General features: G+C 42.3%; 1 protein-coding gene across 5 annotated transcripts in view; it reads left to right on the forward strand.

Annotated features, from left to right (window-relative positions):
* LOC146805001 (arylsulfatase D-like) overlaps positions 1 to 19831 on the forward strand; it is a 439444-nt gene that overhangs the window by 233329 nt on the left and 186284 nt on the right. For all 5 annotated transcript variants that reach the window (XM_085622147.1, XM_085622149.1, XM_085622146.1 and 2 more), the window contains 2 exons: positions 288 to 711; positions 17630 to 17766. In XM_085622147.1, coding sequence (XP_085478273.1) covers positions 288 to 711; positions 17630 to 17766 — 561 coding nt within the window. The remainder of the gene's footprint in view (positions 1 to 287; positions 712 to 17629; positions 17767 to 19831) is intronic.

The raw sequence follows: 19831 nt of genomic DNA on the forward strand, positions 1-19831 counted from the left end.
GGTAAAAGACGCCTAATTTTGAATTGTTTCCAGTCTCTCCTAATAGGCCAAATACTATGTGTATTGGCTTAGGTGAGAGTCTTTGCTACGATAGGTTTCAGCTACTGGTGAGTTTTCCCATTACTGAGCCATCACTAGTTATAGACTGATGCACTGCATCCAGCTGAGAATATTTATTTCTATGTGATTCTTTAAACATCAAAGCTTCATTTTGAAATGCATGTTTACACTGTATATTTTGGTTGAGCAAGACATTTTAGTAAAGTCTGTGTTGTCTTATTTTGCAGGTAAATGGCACCTTGGACTGACCTGTGAATCTCGAAATGACCACTGTCACCATCCCTTGAAGAAGGGGTTTGACTATTTCTATGGCATGCCCTTTACCCTTTTTGAAGACTGTGATGGTATGGGTGGTACTATTTTGTATCCCCATCTTCAATCCAGGCTGATGTTGTGCAGTCAACTTGTAGCCCTTGCAGTCTTCACGCTACTTATAGGAAAACTCACTGGTCTTTTGTCAATTAGTTGGAAAGTCTACACCTGTTTTACATTTTGTGGCCTCCTGTTTTTCATCTCTTGGTATTCATCATATGGATTTGTCCGGTATTGGAATTGTATATTAATGAGAAACCATGAAATCATTGAGCAGCCCATAAGATTGGAAAGGTCTGCTTCTCTAATGGTGAAGGAGGCACAGGCTTACATTGCAAGGTAGGTACTGACAACATCGCTGATTGAAAATAATTGCAAGATTATTATTATTATTATTCTATTGTTGCTGTTAATATTAGGCACACACATTTTTATTATTATTAGATACACAAAATGTGATTGGAGAAATGATTGCAATAGATCTAACCACTGGAAATCTGAGTAGCATTCCAATCCATCTTTCTTTTGCCCACCATGCCACCTCAATTTAGACCGAGCCTTATACAAATCAGTCTTGACCCTGCTCTAATACGAACTGTCCAGCCAGAACTGCCAGGCCATCCCTGAACCAGAACACAAGCAACCCAAGACAAGGTTCATCCTGATTGGGGCTCGTCAGTAAGGTGTATCATGGTTCCAGTGGCACTTTTTTTGTTCTGGATAACAAAATGTGAGTTTCCAAAATCAACTCAAGATTGTATAATGCAGAAATAATAAAAGATGAACAGGCTTTAGAAGTGGCCAATAATTGCTGCTGCTGCAAAATAAAAGAAACTGTCGCACAGAGTACCTACAATCTACTATTTTAGTTTATTGATTTAGATACATCAACTCTTCATGAGGACCCGATTAACAGAAACAATGCAGTGACTACTTGGTAAGATGTAGATGATCCTGGTAGGAGTCATTTCCACCAAATTCTTCAGTATGTCCTGGGTGAAGATTTGTTTACAATGATAATCTAACAGATTGGTCACTCATTTCAAACTTTGCCATTTATGGAATATTAAATGCACCGGCACCTCTGAGCAGTAATAAAGGCGGTTGATAACACATTTTGATGAAAGGATGTGGAGTGCCTCTGTCAGTACACTCGCATACCAACAAGGTGTTCCATGGGTAAATAGAAAAGCTTCTTTAAAGGAGAATCTCCTTATTTGGTGCATCATTACATGTGGAATCCATGGTGTTCAATGCTCCATTGATATTACACAGGTGCTTCACAGGTGACCCATAACCCAACAAAACCTCCATTGTGAGTGGCTCAGAATAATCACCATTTTTCCCCTCCACTTTATTTACCATTACTGGTGGTCCCAGTAATTCTGCAATGGAAGTAAATAACGAGAATATGGAGAATAACATGCTCGAACCCATTTATTGTGCAACAACAACAAGGTGATGGATGGACTGCTTGAATTAATCTCAGCCACTGGCAATTGCTCAGGCTGCGTCTGTCCATCATTTTTCACCCACCATGACACCTCAGTTTGAACTTTGCTGTTTTCGCCCTTATTATGGGCTCTTCAGCCAGACTGTGGTAGAACCGGTTACTTGGTCAATAACTTTGGGTTATACAGTTACTTGTAGAAGTGTTCAAGTGTATGAAGCAAAATTGTAAAGGCGGGTGAGCCGCTGCAATGAGTAAACAGTGACGTCAGGGTGCGCCGCGCTGGGATTGGTTGCTTTGCGGGTGTAGCCGAACATTGGATTGTGGGTTGCAATTCGATCGATTGTCATGATGCGTTACTTTCGGGTCTTGAGAGATTTGTGCAGAGGCGACAGAGGGGTGGTGACCCGGGTTGGAGAGGAAACTCCACCGGAGGATACCCCTGCACATTATATGGCAATGAATGTGGGTTTACAGACAATCGTTTGGCTTCAGAATTGGCATAAAATCACAGAGAAGGAAGGGGAATTGTCTTTCCCTCGTTATGGGTCATTTCACATGGAGGTTTTGTACCAGCTGAGGGGGGTGATGGCTGCCCTTAAGCCTCCACCTCGACCCACACAATTTGAGACATTAGACGCTTGGATGAGAGCTCCATTAGCAAAGAAAAAAGAGACATCACAGGGACGAATGAGGAGAGCAATGAAGGCATATCAAGATGCCAGATGGGATGCACAGCTGAAACGATGGAGAGTAGACACGATAGAAGGCGAACGTTTGTATCCCTTTTGATAGTTAACAGGTGAATCAGAGGGAAAGAGCAAGAAAGATGAGGATAGTGATACAGATGATAGTATTCTGGACAGGCTCTTAGCCGAGCGACCTCCACCTTGTGATTCTAAGACAGAGACAGAGATGTCGCAAGAACTAGAGGAGACAGTAGGAGCAGGGCAGGTGGGATCGGAAGAACAGTCAACAGGAGCCAAGAGAAAAATAGCCATGGTACGGATCCCTGGAGGGTCAGGGGGAATGAGATACCCCAATTACGAATCAGCTCAACCTACAGGGAATATACAGTTACCAGATGCTCTGTCAGCACCAGTTACCATTGGACCAGTAGTTCCCATATATACTCCTGACGAGAGACACAACGACAGTCAACAATATACAGGTGACAGGGAAGAGACAATATCTGGGGGAAGCCTTACACAAACGAGAGCAGGTTTAGGACAGGTACCTGTGGCTTACAGTACTCCACTGCCTGCTACTGCAGATCCATCACGAATGGATAGTGGGTTAGAAAGGAGACCAACAGGAATATTGGCAAACTCAAGGTGAGACCTCCGAATGTGGGTTCAACCAGTGAGGGAGTCAATATGGCCAAGAGAAGAGAGGACGAGGGCAGAGCCTTCTAGGATGCTGTGTGGGCCGCAGGGTGTGTGTGTAGGTAATCACTGGAGGAGTAGGAGCTGGAATAGAGAAGATCATTCAGCAGCAAAGAGGGAAGAAGGAGCAATACCGAGAAGAACACAGAGTTGTGACAGAGAAGATGTAGAAACGGAAAGAAATTAGAAAGTGTTATCTGAGTGTCATAGCCAAAGACATTACAAGAAAGGCAAAGCGGGCTTACGATGCCCAATGGCAGTTAGCACGAAAGTATGATGTTGATTTGACAAAGACCAAGATGATGCAGGGTTCTTGCAGACTAAATTGCACAGACAAGGAGTTGGAGGAAAAGCGAACTGTTGGGTTGAAAGCCCAGATTAGAGAACTGGTACTAGGTATGCATGCTTGGAAAGCATTAGACAGATGGGAAGAGAGGTGGGCCAAAAAGAAAAGTGCTAAGACCGGAATAGGGACCGCCTCACCTCAGGGGGGAAAGATGGTAATTTCCCTTTGAGAGAAGTACAGAATGGAGGGTATGTACATGTGCCATGGAGCAGAGGTGATTTGGCTGCTTTTAGGAATGATTTTCCTCGGCTGAGGGAAAAACCTGCAGAACTGTACAAGCAGATAGACCGCTTTGTCAAGATCTCGAAGGTGTTGTGGATAGATTTGAATACTTTGTTTGATATAGTAGTTTCCGGCAGATTTGTGGGCTGCATGCAAAATTGCTATTGAATGGCAGAGCCTCCTAGAGATTCTGTAACGTGTGGTCCTTCACCTGATGTCATGAGAAAATATGAGCAAGTAATTACTTGGTTGCAGTCTACGCTAGCACCGCAGATTGTGGATTGGCTTAAAATTGATCGTACGACTCAAGAGCCTAAGGAATCAGTGCATGATTACTATGATTGATTATTATTGGCTTTCAAAACAGCATAGTGGATTGGATACTATTGATCGGAAGGATATGAGACAGTTTGTCTCCAAGTTTGTGTTGGGTTTGAAATCTGATATTAGTCTGATGATACACCACCTGATATGTTGGCAGAATATGTCGGTGGATGAAATATTGCGGTATGCTAAATATTGTAGCGATCCAGTGGAATCAGCACAAAAGAAATTGCAAGACAAGGTGATGTTGGCTCAGTTGAGGAGTGTAGATTACATTCAGGGGGTTGGAGAAGGTATGGGCCGAGGCAGAGGAAGTGGCCGAGGTATGGGTCAGCAAATGACAACCCAACCAGGTCAGGGACGAGGAAGAGGTACAGAGATGAGTAGAAGTGAGTGGGTGGCACAACAGAAAAAGGTGACTGCCTGCCATTATTGTCACAAGACGGGACATTAGAAGTGCGAGTGTCGATTGAATCCCGCTGATTCAATATGAGGGAGAGGGACACATGAGTGAGACTCTCCAGACACTGACTAGACCTAGCTCCGTGTATGGAAGTTGCGAGCCACAGAATACCCATCTACAATCAGACATATCAACAGATGCCGTATTTTGAAATACGGGACAGATACCATCAATCTCAGGGCCCTCTAGAGTACCAGAGGGGGGTGCAGGAAGAATGCCCTCTTGATACTATATTGGAGGTAGATCAGAGTGGGCCATTTGTGGATGTAGATGTGAACAGATATCCTGTTACCTTTTTATTAGATACTGGAGCTGCACGTTCCACAGTAAGAACAGATATGGTTCCCAATTTATCACTTTCTGGATAATCGATACAAGTAGTGGGTGTCAGTAATCAGAGAATGACCAACCCATTGACAAATGCATTACCTGTTAGAATAGGGCCGTTCAAGGATAAGCACCAATTTGTGGCATGTAATACAAGTCTGGTCTGTCTTTTGGGCTGTGATCTGTTGTGCAAATTAAATTGTAACATCTCAAGCACTCCGAACTGTGTGGAGCTGCAGACCTATGATGATGATGATGATTTTAAAATGGCTAATATGAGCATGTGTGCAGAACTGTTTGTGGTTCTTACAAAAGCAGAATTGCTGCATGATTTGAGAGACTCAGTTGACCCGCAAGTCTGGGATTTCACAGGTGAAGAGTTAGGGTTAATCAGAGGTGTGGCACCTGTGAAGATACAGATGAAACTGAATGCTGAGTTTCCACGAACTCCACAATGCAAACTGTCCGTGGAAACACTGGCTGGAATAACTCCTGTCATTGAGTCAATGATTGCACAAGGCATTCTAAAGGAAATAGGAGGAAGTCCCTGTAATTCACCGATTATGGGACTGCAGAAGCCTAGCGGCAAGTATAGGATAGTACAAGATCTGCGCAGGATTAATGAAATTGTAATTCCGTGTTGACCTGTGGTACCAAATCCAGCCTTGATCCTCTTTCAAATACCATGTGAAGCGGAATAGTTTACTGTCATAGCTTTGTGTCAGGCGTTCTTTTCTATACCGTTAAACGAGGATAGCCATATTTATTTGCATTTTGGATGGGCTACCTTGTCCTAACATGGTGTAGAATCCCACAAGGGTACAGGAAGCCCCTCCATCTTTAGCCAGTGCCTGAAAAAGAATCTCGAAGGACTGGTGATGCCCCAGAAATCAGTCCCGGTTCAGTACATTGACGACCTTTTGGTCGTCTCAGAAAATGAGGATGCATGCAGGATAGACACAGTGGCTTTGTTAAACCATTTGGCAGAGAATGGACACAAGGTGTCTCCAAACAAATTACAATACTGTCTACCTGAAGTTCAGTATCAGGGACATCGCATTGAGAAAGGAAAGCGAAGAGTGTCACCTGATCGAATTAGAGGCGATCTTGCAAATGGGAACTCCGAAAACACAAAAATAAGTCTGCATGTTTTTGGGTATGGTCGGCTATTGTCGACAGTGGATCCCAAACTTTTCCTTACAAGCAAAGCCTCTGTTAAGATTAACACACAAAGACATCAGTGATCCGGTACAATGGGATGAAGAATGCTTGAGAGCCTTCCATGAGTTGCGAGAAAGCATATGTCGTGCCCCAGCTCTTGGAATGCCAGACTATAATAAAGCGTTTTCGCTCTTCTGTTGTGAGAAGGAGGAATGTGCATTAGCAGTCCTTGTACAGACACATGGGGGTGCCCGTAGACCAGTGGCCCATTTTTCAGCTACATTAGATCCAGTAGCTTCTGCTTTGCCCGGATGTATGAAATCCGTTGCTGCAACTGGTGTCAGCATTGAAAGATGCGAAAGCATCGTGATGGGTCATTCTTTAATTGTCTATGTACCACATTCTGTGGAATTACTGATGACCCGAACAAAAACGCAATACCTTACGAACAATAGGTTGAATAAATATGAGCAAGTTATTTTAGCATCTGAAAATGTTATGTTAAGACGTTGTACCACTCTGAACCCCGCTACTTTGTTGCCTGTCCCCCAAGAAGATGGAGATGAAAATTGTGAAGAACATGACTGTTAGATGTCACTGAACTATCTACCAAACCCAGACCTGACATTGTCAATGAACCTTTACCTGAATCTGATTTGATCCTCTTTGTTGATGGTTCATTTCTAAGAGACAATGAAGGGTACCTAAGAGCAGCATTTGCTGTATGCACCATCACTGGAGTAGTAAAAGCTGCCTGTTTAAATAGAGTAATTTCTGCTCAGGTAGCGGAAATCATTGCATTGATACATGCCTGTACTATTTCACATGGATTCCGAGTAACGATCTATACGGACAGACAATACGGGTTTGGTGTAGTTCATGATTTTGGTCAGCTGTGGTCTCAAAGGGGCTATAGCAGTCATGAAATGCGCTGCGCATGGAAAGGGAGAAGATTTTGTCATAAAGGGCAACAATTACACTGACGAAGTAGCTCGTTTTTGTGCTATACATGCATGTGTTTTTAATGGGCAATATACAGGAGAAAGCACAGAAGGGACAGAGCTCAGCATGATGTTAGCTGTAGCTGATACATGGAACGAAGTGAAGCGGTTACAAGATGAGGTCTCAGAGGAAGAAACTGCTTCATGAGTCAGAGCAGGCTGTAAAAAGAGAGATGATGGCATTTGGGTGTCAACCGATAATAGAGCAATACTTCCTAATTGTTTGCTGAGTCCAATGGCAAGGCAGATTCACGGAGCAGTTCATCTGGGACGAGAAGCCATGGTGCGAGTGTTCAGGCAGACATGGTTTAATCCATGCTTTTTTGTGATTGCTGAAGAAGTGTGTTATAGATGTGTTACGTGTCAGCAAATGAATGCAGGAAAAAGAACTGTGATTACAATGAGTCACATTGGGAGATCAGGAGGTCCTTTTAACAGGATGCAATTGAATTTTATTGAGATGCCAAGATACAATAGGCTGAGAGATGTTTCGGTGGTGGTGTGTATCTTTTCACGTTGGGTTGAGGCTTATCCAACTCGACGATGTGATAGTCTCACTGTGGCAAAACTGCTATTGCATGAACTCATCCCAAGGTACGGATTTCCAACTTCAGCAGAAACATATAGAGGAACTCACTTCCATAGTGAACTCATGTAACTGTTGTGTGCTGCTTTAAACACAGACCAGAGATTGTATTGTAGCTACAGACCAGAAGCATCTGGTCTGGTGGAACAGGTGAATGGCACAATCAAAATGAGAGTGGCTAAGGTTTGTTCATCAACTGCATTGAAGTGGCCAGATGCTTTGCCACTTGTTCTCATGAGTTTGCGCAGCACTCCTGATAGAAGGACAGAGCTATCCCCTCATAAAATACTGACAGAGAGAGCTATGAGATTGCCTATGGTGCCAGCAACAACATTGATTAATATCACTGATGATATGGTATTGGACTATTGTAGGGGACTGGCTGATGTGGTTAATTCTGTGTCCCACCAGGTCGAGGCTGCGACTGCATCCACCTCGAGAGACCTGCTACATGATCTGAACCCCGGAGACTGGGTTCTTGTACGCAAGCACGTGCGGAAGAGCTGTCTAGATGCCCGCTGGAGAGAACCATATCAGGTGATGTTGGTCACGAATACAGCGGTGAAGTGTGGAGGACTGCCAAATTGGATTCACGCTTCACATACCCGCAAGGTCCCGGAGCCGATAGAGGAGACACCCCTTCCCCAAGCTATCCGAAGAACAACTAACTCTGAAGACATACAGAGAGAAACAGCACAAGGGGAAAGAGAACTGCTTGCGGAGGAGCAGACCCCAGAGCCTGAAATCGACAACATAGTAGAAGTACCCTCTGAACCAGACCCGAATGAACGGCCGGGTGTAGAAGGAACAGACAAGGAGGAAGAGTGGAGAGTAGATGCCAAAGCAGAAAAGTGGCCAACAAGAAAAGAAAGGCTAAACATGAGACTTGCATCTGAGAAAAATCTTGCTCCAATTCCTGAAACGTCTGAATCTGAATAAAGTGAACAAGAAGATAATCCAGATGATCTAAGACGCTCAAGAAAAAAAGAACACCGTCTCAGAAGTACGCATCTCCTGAGTGGACATATCTGGCTGCAGATGCAGATGCAGAGCCCAAGGAATTCTGGGAGATTGGGAACTGGAACAGTGAGCTACGGAGGGGACACCCTCTCGATTGATATTCAGTTGTTTGTCCCGGGAGTTGAAGCCTTTGCAACCCTGACACTGCAAGTTCCAAATCCACCGGGGTTGAGTGGACTGCGATTCTTGACACTTAATCACGTTGTTTTCCCTTCTTTTGGTCAACAGCTTACTGCCTTAGAATTGGGAGAGATTTGTGCTGAAATCCTGCAAGTGGTTCTCCAAATACTTGGCTCTAACCTCATTAGAGATGAAGCTTGAACTGTGATCTGATCAAAGAACTCAGGCTTTAGAAAGAAGACCCCAGAGAAAGAAGAATTAAAATTAGGCTCCTTTCAATAGAGAGAATAATTCAGGATTAGGGCTGACTACTTCTCTACAATAGGCTTAGTATTGATGGACTAAATTTGGCAATAATCGAGTGAAGAAATCCAATAAGGACATTGTAATTTAGAACTAAAAGTACAGAAAAGAAAAACAGAGACTCTCAACGTTTCTTTGGTGTGTCAAATACGACAGTGGAAATATTGCTTCCGAAACATCTGGTCGAAAACAAAAGTGTATTGTCGGAACTCTAATAGCAGTGGTGCTGCTTGTCATTGTGGTGATTGTCACATCTTTGAGTGGGTCTTCCAATGATGAAAAGAATGGGGAACAACCTACCCTTACCCCACCCAGTTCAAATGCCGATATAGAAGAAGGTCCATCCATCAAAGATAAGGAAATGATCAAGGAAACTAGTCGTAGATTGCATGTAGATTTGTCAAAAGGTGATTTTACGCTGAATGCATATGCCCGTTTCTTATACGAGTATGTGGAGACAATGGAAGCGAAAGACTGCTATGTGTGCATGCAATTACCAGCTTCAGTAGAGGAAGGCATACAATACCATAATTTGCCCTTAACTTACGGCATTACATGCAGTGTTCTATTCAGTATGTTTTATAGCAAAGCCCATTTTGAATATTATTTGTCAAAATATGATGCGGTACTCTCTGAAGTTCCAGTCCTTGAAAACATGAACAAATATGATTATTACAAGAATGTAGAGCGCATGTCTAAATACTTCGTGCCTACCATCACTTTTGATACGTCCTATGCACACAGACACAATTTGACCTGCATGTTAACTGACATTGAAAAAACAATGTGTAGATCAGATAGAGGGTCGACATAGGCAAACCTTGTTTAGACCAGATCTGAAGCATAAGCTACTGCCATGGACCAAAGGAGAATTAGATCACAAGGCAAAGGGGAGTTCAAGTCCTATAGCTTTAGACTTTCAGCAGAAAGGAATGTTGTGCATTAGACATCCGTCCACATATTACGATAAAATATTTGTGGGTGAAAGTGATTGTGAACATGTGTTTCTGATTGAAGAGTCCATAAGAAAAGCACTATTGGATAAATTGACCATAGTGCCTAATGTTTATTTTGAATGTGGTGAGAATGCTTATGTGAAACTGCCCAAGAATTGGTATGGGACATGCTACTTAGCCATAGTATTTCCCAAGATATTCCATGTGGATGATTTATGGCCATTGGAAGGCAAAGGTTCTCACAGGGGAAAACGTGGTGTAAGTGCTGGAGAAATTATTGGGGATGTGTTTGAAGCCATGATACCTAGTCTAGGTGTGGTTTTGAATGATGTAAAGATTCGAAAGCTGGCGACAATAGTGGATAAACTCTCCGTGAATACAGCCCAAATTCTGCTATTAGTGGATGGTGAGATGGTCTCGATAAGGGCTATGGTTCTTCAAAATCGTCTTGCTTTAGACGTCCTACTAGCAAAAGCTGGAGGAGTCTGTAAAGTATTGAGAGTCCAACAGTGCTGCACTTATATTCCTGACAATAGTCCGGATATAAGAAAATGTATTGCCAATATTTCAGCTATCCATCAAGAATTGAGTAATTTGGCTGCTGAGGGACTCTGTGATCACATTGGAAAGGGTTTTGGACAAATTGGCAGTTGGTTTGGCAGTTTGGGACAGGGAATCATGGGTTACATCTTGAAACACATCATAACTGTCATTTGTATAACTGTATTATTGGGAATCATCAAAGCATGCAAATGGCAAAGACCCAGACATCAGGAAAATATCCTGGAAAAAGCGAGAACAGCAAATGGAAAGACTGTAGGACAGTCATTAACAGCATCTTAAAGGGTTAGAGAGATTTAGACATGGACAGCACGCTACATCTTTTGTTTAGGTCGGTCTCTTCTACAAGGAAGAAATCCTGAAAGAATGTAATTTGGTGTTATGACACTAATCATAAGAGGGGGGAACTGATAGAGCGCTTTCAGTACTCTATTTGTATGGGTGCATTATAGTCATAGTTGCCATGCACCTACAAGCAAGTATATAGTTTGCAGTGTTTTATAATCCTGAACATGTATTCAGTAGATTCATTTACACATTCTTTGTAGTGCAATGTTATAATATGATCATGTATGTATCGTCATGTCTGCATATACAGAGAGCAGGACAGTTTATAATCATATATTGTAACCGTTAATTGTTTAAATTGCCCGACTTCCTAGGCCCAAGGCTGTACTTGTTTTTGCACCTCCTTGGCTTCTCGAGAAATAAATAATGAAATGCCTGTTTTTTTCAAGAAATAGCAGTGTTCTCATCCTACTGCAGGTATTGGAATGCCAACTTGTTATTTTCAGATTGGAGAAGATACAAAAAATGCTTTGAAGACAGTTGGAAGCGAAAAGGGAGGAGATCTTTCGAGTCTGGCTGCTCTGGGAATCAAGGTCACCACGCCGAACAAAGATGCCTTAATTAAAAGGCATGAACCTCCCCATTTAGAAAAAGTTGCAATGGAAAATTTTACCAGGATGAAGCAAAGAATCGAATTCTATATTGTATGATGCGCAGGGACAGAGACCCCAGACTTCTGCTAGCTTTCGGAGAGAAAGGAGCATCTTAGAACTCACTCCTAGCCCATTTGACGTGAGTACTTCTTAGGAAGTCAACATGTGCTGACACCTTTAGGAATAGAGGGAAGGGTATTAGATAGCATCTCCTCTTAGTACAGTGTAGGAACAGATTTGTTTTATTTCAGATATAAAGGGACCTAGACTCTGTGTCGGTTTTGAGTTGCATCCTGATCCTCGAATTTACCATTCTATTTTTGTTATGCCGAATTACTTATATTCGTAGAATCGGCTCTGTATTGATTTTCTTATATCTTTATATGCTAATCTTATGATGTGTATACATCTTATTATTCTTGGCCTTAAAATAAATTGACAAACCTAAAGTCTGAGTCTGTGGTACTTTCAGGTATAATATTGTCATTGTGTTATGAAGTGTTGTTCCCCTCCATCACTGTTTAATTGGTAAATAAAAGATCCTGAATGCCAATAGTTAGGAGGAAGACAGGGGTACAATTTAGCGTAATCAGTTTTATTGGCATTTAGCTCAAGGCCTCGCTGGTTACAGAAGCCCAAAAATGTATTCAGAAGCAACTGTAATCCCATAGGGGTCTTTGAAATAAGCAGAGAGTCGTCTGCAAATAATAAAATGGGCAACTTCTTGCCATTCAATGATGGGGAATCATTTTTTCAGGCCTGAAGCTCCTCAACCACTCCATTTGTCTATAACGTGAATAGCTAAGGAGCAAGGACACAACCTTGTCGAACGGCACGCGCAATACAAATACGGATAGTTAACTCTCCTCCATTGACCCAGCAAACCTGGGCATAAGTCCCCTCATGCAGCCTAATGAGAAGATTTGGAAGAGTGACAGGTGCCCCATTTTAGCTAGCACCTCCCAGAGCCTCTCACGCTGTACCAAGTCGAAAGCTGCTCAGTGGTCTGCAATTGCAACATATAATCTTTGTCTACCTATCTGAGCATACTTCCATTAAAGGAGTGCAAACCTAAAACCTTGTCAGAAGTGCTTGTTTTGGCATGAAAGTCAGCCTGCAGGGCGGATAGAATTTCATTCTGTTCAACCCAGCTAAGCAACTTAGCAAGTATCTGCCTTGCAAAAAAATAATTGTAAGTTGTCAATTAGACTTATAGGCTTATAGTTCGAGGGACTGCCTGCATCACCCTTCTTAAATATTGGGAAGATCTTCATCCCCTTCCAAGTGTCTGGAATTTCTGCACCAGCCACAATTGTATTGGATAAAATATTTCTGTAGGGGGCCAACACAGAAGCTTCAGTCTTATACAAGTCACCTGGAATCCGGTCAGGTCTTGGGGCCTTGGCCATTTTTAACTGACAAATTGCAGCATGGGTATCTTCCAAACTAAACAAGCATTCGAAATGCAACAGGTCTTGCATTTGTTTCATTGTATGTAGTGTATGTGTGTGGTGTGTAGTGGAATTATGTGGGTTGGATTGGAATTGTATGTTGTGGAGCAGCATGATGCACAAGCAAGAAGAGTGATGAGAAGAGCAGTTAAGGAGGGACTACTAAGCCTATTTACGAATTAAAAGGCTCCATTTACAAAGGTCAGTAACAGGAGCCAATTGAAAAGATGGGCTGAGCTTAAAATCCATACGTGAATTCAGTATGACTGGAAGAGACAGCACAAGTGCTTTTTAGGTGACCTAAAGAGCTATCAGATATGTAGCCTGAACCTTCATGAAGCACTGACAGGCACATTGGCTTCAGTTACATAGCTCTGAATCTGAATGTGCCAACATAATCATACTTCCACAATCTGAACACAGCCAGACACCTAAAGGGAACTCAGCTCACAGGAGGCACTGGAATTATGCGATTCTATGGCTGTAGGGTTTTCCACATAATTATGGATTTGCCACAAAATGTTATCTGCTGCATAATCTTGAGATATTAAAAAATAATTATGTAGCTCAAACAGTTTTAAAGTTAATAAAACCATGGCAACATGTGTTTGCACGCAGTAGAGGGCCCTTTGCAAAGGTTAACTGGGTATTCAGTTGTCTATTTCTGTATTTGTTTGTTAAACTAGGTAGTACTAGTGATGTGAAATTGTTGCCCAGACAGTGATAACATGTGTAATGTGTAAAAAGGACAACATGCTAAAGTAATACTGTTAAAATGTGTTGCATCATGCCTCATGTTTTGCCTTTTCTTGTAGGATAATTTTGCGCTTTACTACTGCATAATTCCAGGGACCTTGACTATAGAAATGAAAACAACAAAGAAACAGCAGGGAGAAAAGGAACTACCCTTAGGGAAAGCAAATTGAGGTAAAATGTAAACAGGGACATCATCTCTGGCATTAGTAAGGCATCCTATCTCAGCAGGAATGGCTCGCACCTGTGCAGCTGGAGCTATTCCAACCCAGAGCACTGTTTTGTCATGATCGTTTACATTATTTGAGCAAATAAAAGTTCCCTTTTAAGCAGGAATCTCACACGGCAAATCACTTAGGGGCATATCAACCGCTTTTGAGGCCGTTTTTGGACGAAAAGCGGCGATAATCTTATCGCCCTATCAGCATGGTCACGCTAACGCGTGAATCCATGCTTCAGCGCCCATTTTCTTATCGCCTGGCCTCGCATCGCTAATGAGATGCGAGGTAGGCGTTCCCGTGAGAAATGCAGCGAAAATAATCGCTAACGAAGGATCTCTCTATTAATAAGGGAATCGCTAACCGGCCTAGCGACATTAAAAGTAGCGCTAACCGGCTTTATCACCGGTTCCTTATGCCTGCTAAATCATTGACTTAACCATGTTTAATATGGGAGGTGGATCGTTATGCTGAGTCTACATCTCCCTATCACCGATGTATTTCACTGTCGCTGCTTTTTTATCGCAGGTTATCCTGTGTTATTGCGCCTTATCGCCGCTATTGCCGTGATTACTATCGCCTTGGCGATGCGCCTTGCTGATAGAGCGCCCACCGGGCGATAGAATCCGGCGATAGGCGGCGTTAATTTTGCGCAGGCTAAACACGGCCAGCGATAATTATCGCTGGCCGTTGATGATATGCCCCTTAATCTCCCAGTGCGTAGAAATAAATGTGTAACGTAACTGGTGCTCATGTAAAGGGCTCTGACACCTTCGGGTCCAGTTTGCGCTATAAAACTGCCAAAGTAAATTGAGTATCGGCTAAAAACAAGCGGTTGTTTAAAAACTGCTTTCTTCACAAATCTGTTTTATTATGCCGACTAACTTGCATTCTATCTGCCAGGCATACAATTTAGTGGGCATATTAAATCAGATTTGTGTAGAAAGCAGTTTTTAAACAAGCACTTGTGTTAACAGCTGATCTCGTTTGCAAGCAACCAACGCAGATTTGAAGCTGTACACTTAACTCAAGTGTCCCCGTTTTATAGTTACTCAGCGTGGAAAGTAGCAAGAGTACATTCTGCGGTGATACTGGAGTTTGTATCCGACCATCTTTCAAACAAGTGTTGCCTGAAACTGCTCTGGGTTTTGAGTAGCTGCGTCAGTAATGGCGTTTTAAGCGTGTTTGGATTGTGGCCACCCAGGCCAGTAAACAGGTCGCCGTTCACGGACCAGCTTCCCAGCTGGGGTGGATTTGGCGGGGAGCATATGTATAACCATACCACCTCTGATGCTGCTTCAGCCTGAGTGTCCCTCGCGAAGAAAATAGAATTTCTTACAAATGAGACATCACTTGAGCTGACTGGCATGAAACCGAAGGTCGTTTCCTCTCCGACACTGCAAGCATTTGTTTCCGAGGCCGGGGACACTAAGACGATGAAGTAGTCCCAAAACAAAAGAGATATCAACCTACAGTGTAACTAAACTGTAGTTGGTCGGTGCTGCTTCCCACAAAACGGAAGTGACATTTTGGATCACCGGCCAATGTTGAGCCAGCTAAGCAGAGCTACGCCAGAGTGAGCAAATGGCAAGTGGCAGGTGGGACTACTCTCCATATACTGTTTCCTACAGGTCTTGCAGACAGCGCATGCGCTGCCTAGGCTCGACCTAAAAAGGACTCTCAACTTCCCTGAATAGGGGGCCAACAAGGTGTCCGCATAGGGAAAAAAGGCAATTGTTGGCATCAGAGGGGGTACCTGGAGTACTTGGGGCAAATATCTTTGCAAAGTGTTCTTCCCACTTATCTGGTTCAATATTGTGACAGAAACTGTTACTAGCATCTGCACTCCCACGAGAAGCTAAACGCCAAAATGTTCAACAATCATTTTATTTGGCAGACACAGCAAGTAGTCCCAAATTTGCTCATCTCAATCCTGTTCAGCTTTCCCCATTGCTTCTGTATACTTGTACCGAGCCTCATTGATGTTGACCTGTACGCCTGCTTTTATGGCCACTCTAGGAGTTACTTTGGCAGTTTTACAAGCAAGATTGAACTATTTAGGATCATGTGAGAGCCTCTGTTTTCTTACTACCAGCTTCCCTAGAGAATATCCAATAAGGAACTAAAAAAGCGTTGATGAACAACTAGGATAGCTTCTGGTAGCATAGAGCTGACATCGATTTCGAGACAAAGAGGGCAAACCAGTTATATACGTCAGCATACAGTTTGTGGTTGGCGATAAGCCAGGGCCATGAACCCTTCTGCGATTATTATCAGTGATCGGAGCCTTGACAGCCATGTCGCCGCCAATACTAGCCCTTCAAATGGCACCCCTTTCAAAAAAGTAGTGAGAGGGTTATGGTCACTGTCTAGTCGGGTCACCACTGCCACATTAATTAATAGCAGCCAAAGCCTAATGTCCAATAGAACACAATCCATGACATTAGTATAATTCCTCTTTGAAACGTGAGTGATCTTTTACAGTCAGAGCGAGTGCGCCCTTTACAAGCTTGGGGGCATATTATCAAGCACGGCGTTAAAATTATCTCCCCGCCATAACCACATAGGATGCCAGATGGAGAGCAAGATTTGGAAAAGGAGTTCTGTCGAGCTTTATCAATAAGGCAAGGAATTCCCCATAGCTCTTCCTCTGCCTCTACCAGGTCGTTAATGATAGAAGAGGGCTCACATTTTACATGAAAATCACCGCCAACCATAATTTTAGCCTCATCTTGGTATATCTCAATTACTTCATCTAATAAAACAAAAGTAGCAGACATGTTACTAGGAGATCCAGACCTGGCATATACATTTATCAGCATCAAACGTAGGAATTCAGAAACAAAGAACATGAGTTGAAAGAAAGGCAATTTCCATCTGTGAATGGGAGCATGCAACCCAGCCGTTTTCGCCCTTATAATGGTCCTGGGTTGCAGTTCAGGGAGGACCTGGCTTGGCAGCTCAGGCTGGACTGTTCCGATTGGAGCGGGGTCAAGACTGATTGGTATGTAGATGGGTCCAAATTGAGGTGACACGGTGTGCAAAATAACGATGGGTTGGGATGCGGCCTGAGTAATTACCAGTGGCTGAGATTAATTCAATCATTTCATTAATCATTTTTTTTGTATACTTTAGCACGTTTTTGCCAGGCATTTCAACTGGAAATGTTGCCTTCTTGCAGCTGGTTAAATACCTGTATGTGTGGTAATCCTTCAAAATTTATAATTTTGATAGTGTCAGTTATTCGTGTCACCAGCACCTTCGTAATGATCAGGTTGTTCGTAATGATGCCTACCTTTTTTTTAATGATATTTCTATTCTGTATGTGCAAGTATATATCCAGGCTACCCTTCTTAAACACATTGAGCTCCATCAAATTGGCCAACAGTAGCCTTTCTTCTCTACCAAAATTAGCAGCCACAAAAACTGTGGTATGAAGTAATATCTAAAACCAGTTTGTAATTATTAAGGTCTTCAATATAGTATGAGCAATTGTAGTACTCTGCAGCACTCTGGTATGCCACATAGCAGTTCAATATATTAAAGCAAAACAATTTGGAAGCCTTCTTCATTATTGAACATCAGCAGAAAATGGGTCATTGTTTAAGTCCCTTGTGGAATATGAGCATTCAGTAATATGGAGGTGTTCTGTTTTGTTTTGTTTTCAAGAAACCGAGAAAGCCCTTTCATCCTCATGTTCTCGCTCCTGCATGTTCACAGCCCGCTCATTGTCAGTAAAATGTTTAATCAAAAAAGTAAACATGGGCCATACGGAGACTATGTTGAAGAGATGGACGATATGGTTGGTAAGTTACCCTTGTGGATGTGGCTCACCTAAGGTATGTCGTGGGGTTGCACTCGTTGTTGGAGGGCATTGATTTGCATATCGGAGTATCAAGCACAAAAATATTGTGCTGCAGAAAATTGTAGACAGATTATTGACTACCAAAACATTGTGAAGGTAAGTATATACTGGTAAGTATAGGTATGCTATTCTTAACTCCACATCTACACGCCTATATATATATGTATATATATATATATAAATATATATATATGTGTGTGTGTGTGTGTGTGTGTGTGTATATGTATTTATGTATGTATATTATGTAATCAAGGTACATATATGTGGATATACCTATGGTAAACCAAATCCCATCTATTATTTAATATATTTGTGTAGTCCGTGCTTTAGATGCAATATTTTTGTATCACAATATATTTCTGTATATTCTGTTACTGTTGGCCAGATGTACAATGGTTTTCTGCGTGCGCAAATGGGTTTTAGACCCGTTTGCGCCCGCAAAAAACCTGTGGCCCATGTACTAATCCTATTTAGCGGCTCGCTAAATAGGATTTGGGATTCGCTATTTGGAAGGGGCGTTCCAAAGACGTCCCTTTCTAATAGCGACTCTGAACCCCTATGTGGGAATGTTTTGCGACCTCATTTGTCGCAGTTTACCACCCTCTTCAAGAGGGTGGTAAACCATTTGCAAATGGGAAGGGGTCTCCAGGGGACCGCTTCCCCTTTGTAAATGGGTGCGCAAACATTTTTCCAGCGCAGGCAGTGGTCCCAGGGACCACTACCTGCTCTTCAAAGATGAAACAAAAAAGTATATATATATATATTTTTTAATGCATCTCGTTTCCCTATAAGGAAAACGAGCTGCATTAAAAAAAATGCTTTATTGACAAAGCAGTCCCAGACATGGTGGTCTGATGAACCCAGCAGGCCACCTTCCCTGGGAGTGCCAGCCATTCCCAATGGGGTCGCAAATTGTGACAGCCTCATTAATATGCATGAGGCATGCAATTTGCGACCCCTTTGAGAATCGCAAACACTGCCTCTGACACTGTTGTACATTGATATATGCGACTCGCAAATTGCAACTCGCAATTTAATGCAATTTATGAGCCGCAAACATCAATGGTCGTACATCTTGTCCTTAATATCTATTTTGATGTCAAGTTCTTGCTATGTGATATATTATTAAGAAAAAACCTAAAAAAGTGGGATAACTGCTTCTAGAAGCATATATTGTGATTATTTTTTATTAGTTCTGAAAGAAAAGCATATAATTCTAAGAGGAGAAGCAGACTCCAACAGGATAGTCCGAATAACCTTATTTTATAACTACATGTGTACATAATGTTCAGTTATCTATGTCATAGTTGTTTTCATTGACGCATGTATGCTTGTGGTAGTATTCCTGTGACTATCATATACTGTATAACCCATTCATACCAGGCTTTTTTGCACCTGCTATCTCTAACCTTACCCTCTGTTCTGAACTTGATTCTTAGTTCAGCCTTGTGATTAATATTGCATGAGTTGAAGAAGCCACTTAGGTTCTCAATTTGAGGGATTAAAGAACCAGGATAAGAACACTGAGAAGATTTTCCAGTAGATTGATGATAGGATTCCTGTACTGAAAGTGCAACAGGTGTAGGATAGCAATTCAAACCCTTATTTTTAACAGCCAAATTGATTGACATATCTTCTGACAAGACATTGGAGGAACAAGATGCCTTCGCAGAGGATATGGCTCTATTGGAAAAACCCCTTCTGGTATCTGGAACATTATTCTGAGTGAAGAAAACTACCTCATTCTTGGCTAAAGTGAGCTACAAAAATCAGATGCAACTTTTCCTTATGAAGATTAGCCATTAAATTGGCTATCAGTGGAAATAGGAGAAATGTACAAAGGAAGTGGTAAGGCCATTGAAATCTTAAGCGGTCTTCCCAACACCATTCTTCTGGGTATCTGGATAGGAATTTCGGAAGAAGAGCATTTTCAGGTCTACCTGGTGGATCCCAAACATTTGACATATTCCACCAAAGACATGCTGAGCCTGACAAAATTGTGGCAA

Source organism: Triturus cristatus, chromosome 8 (genome assembly GCF_964204655.1).
Source record: "Triturus cristatus chromosome 8, aTriCri1.1, whole genome shotgun sequence".
NCBI classification, from domain to species: domain Eukaryota; kingdom Metazoa; phylum Chordata; class Amphibia; order Caudata; family Salamandridae; genus Triturus; species Triturus cristatus.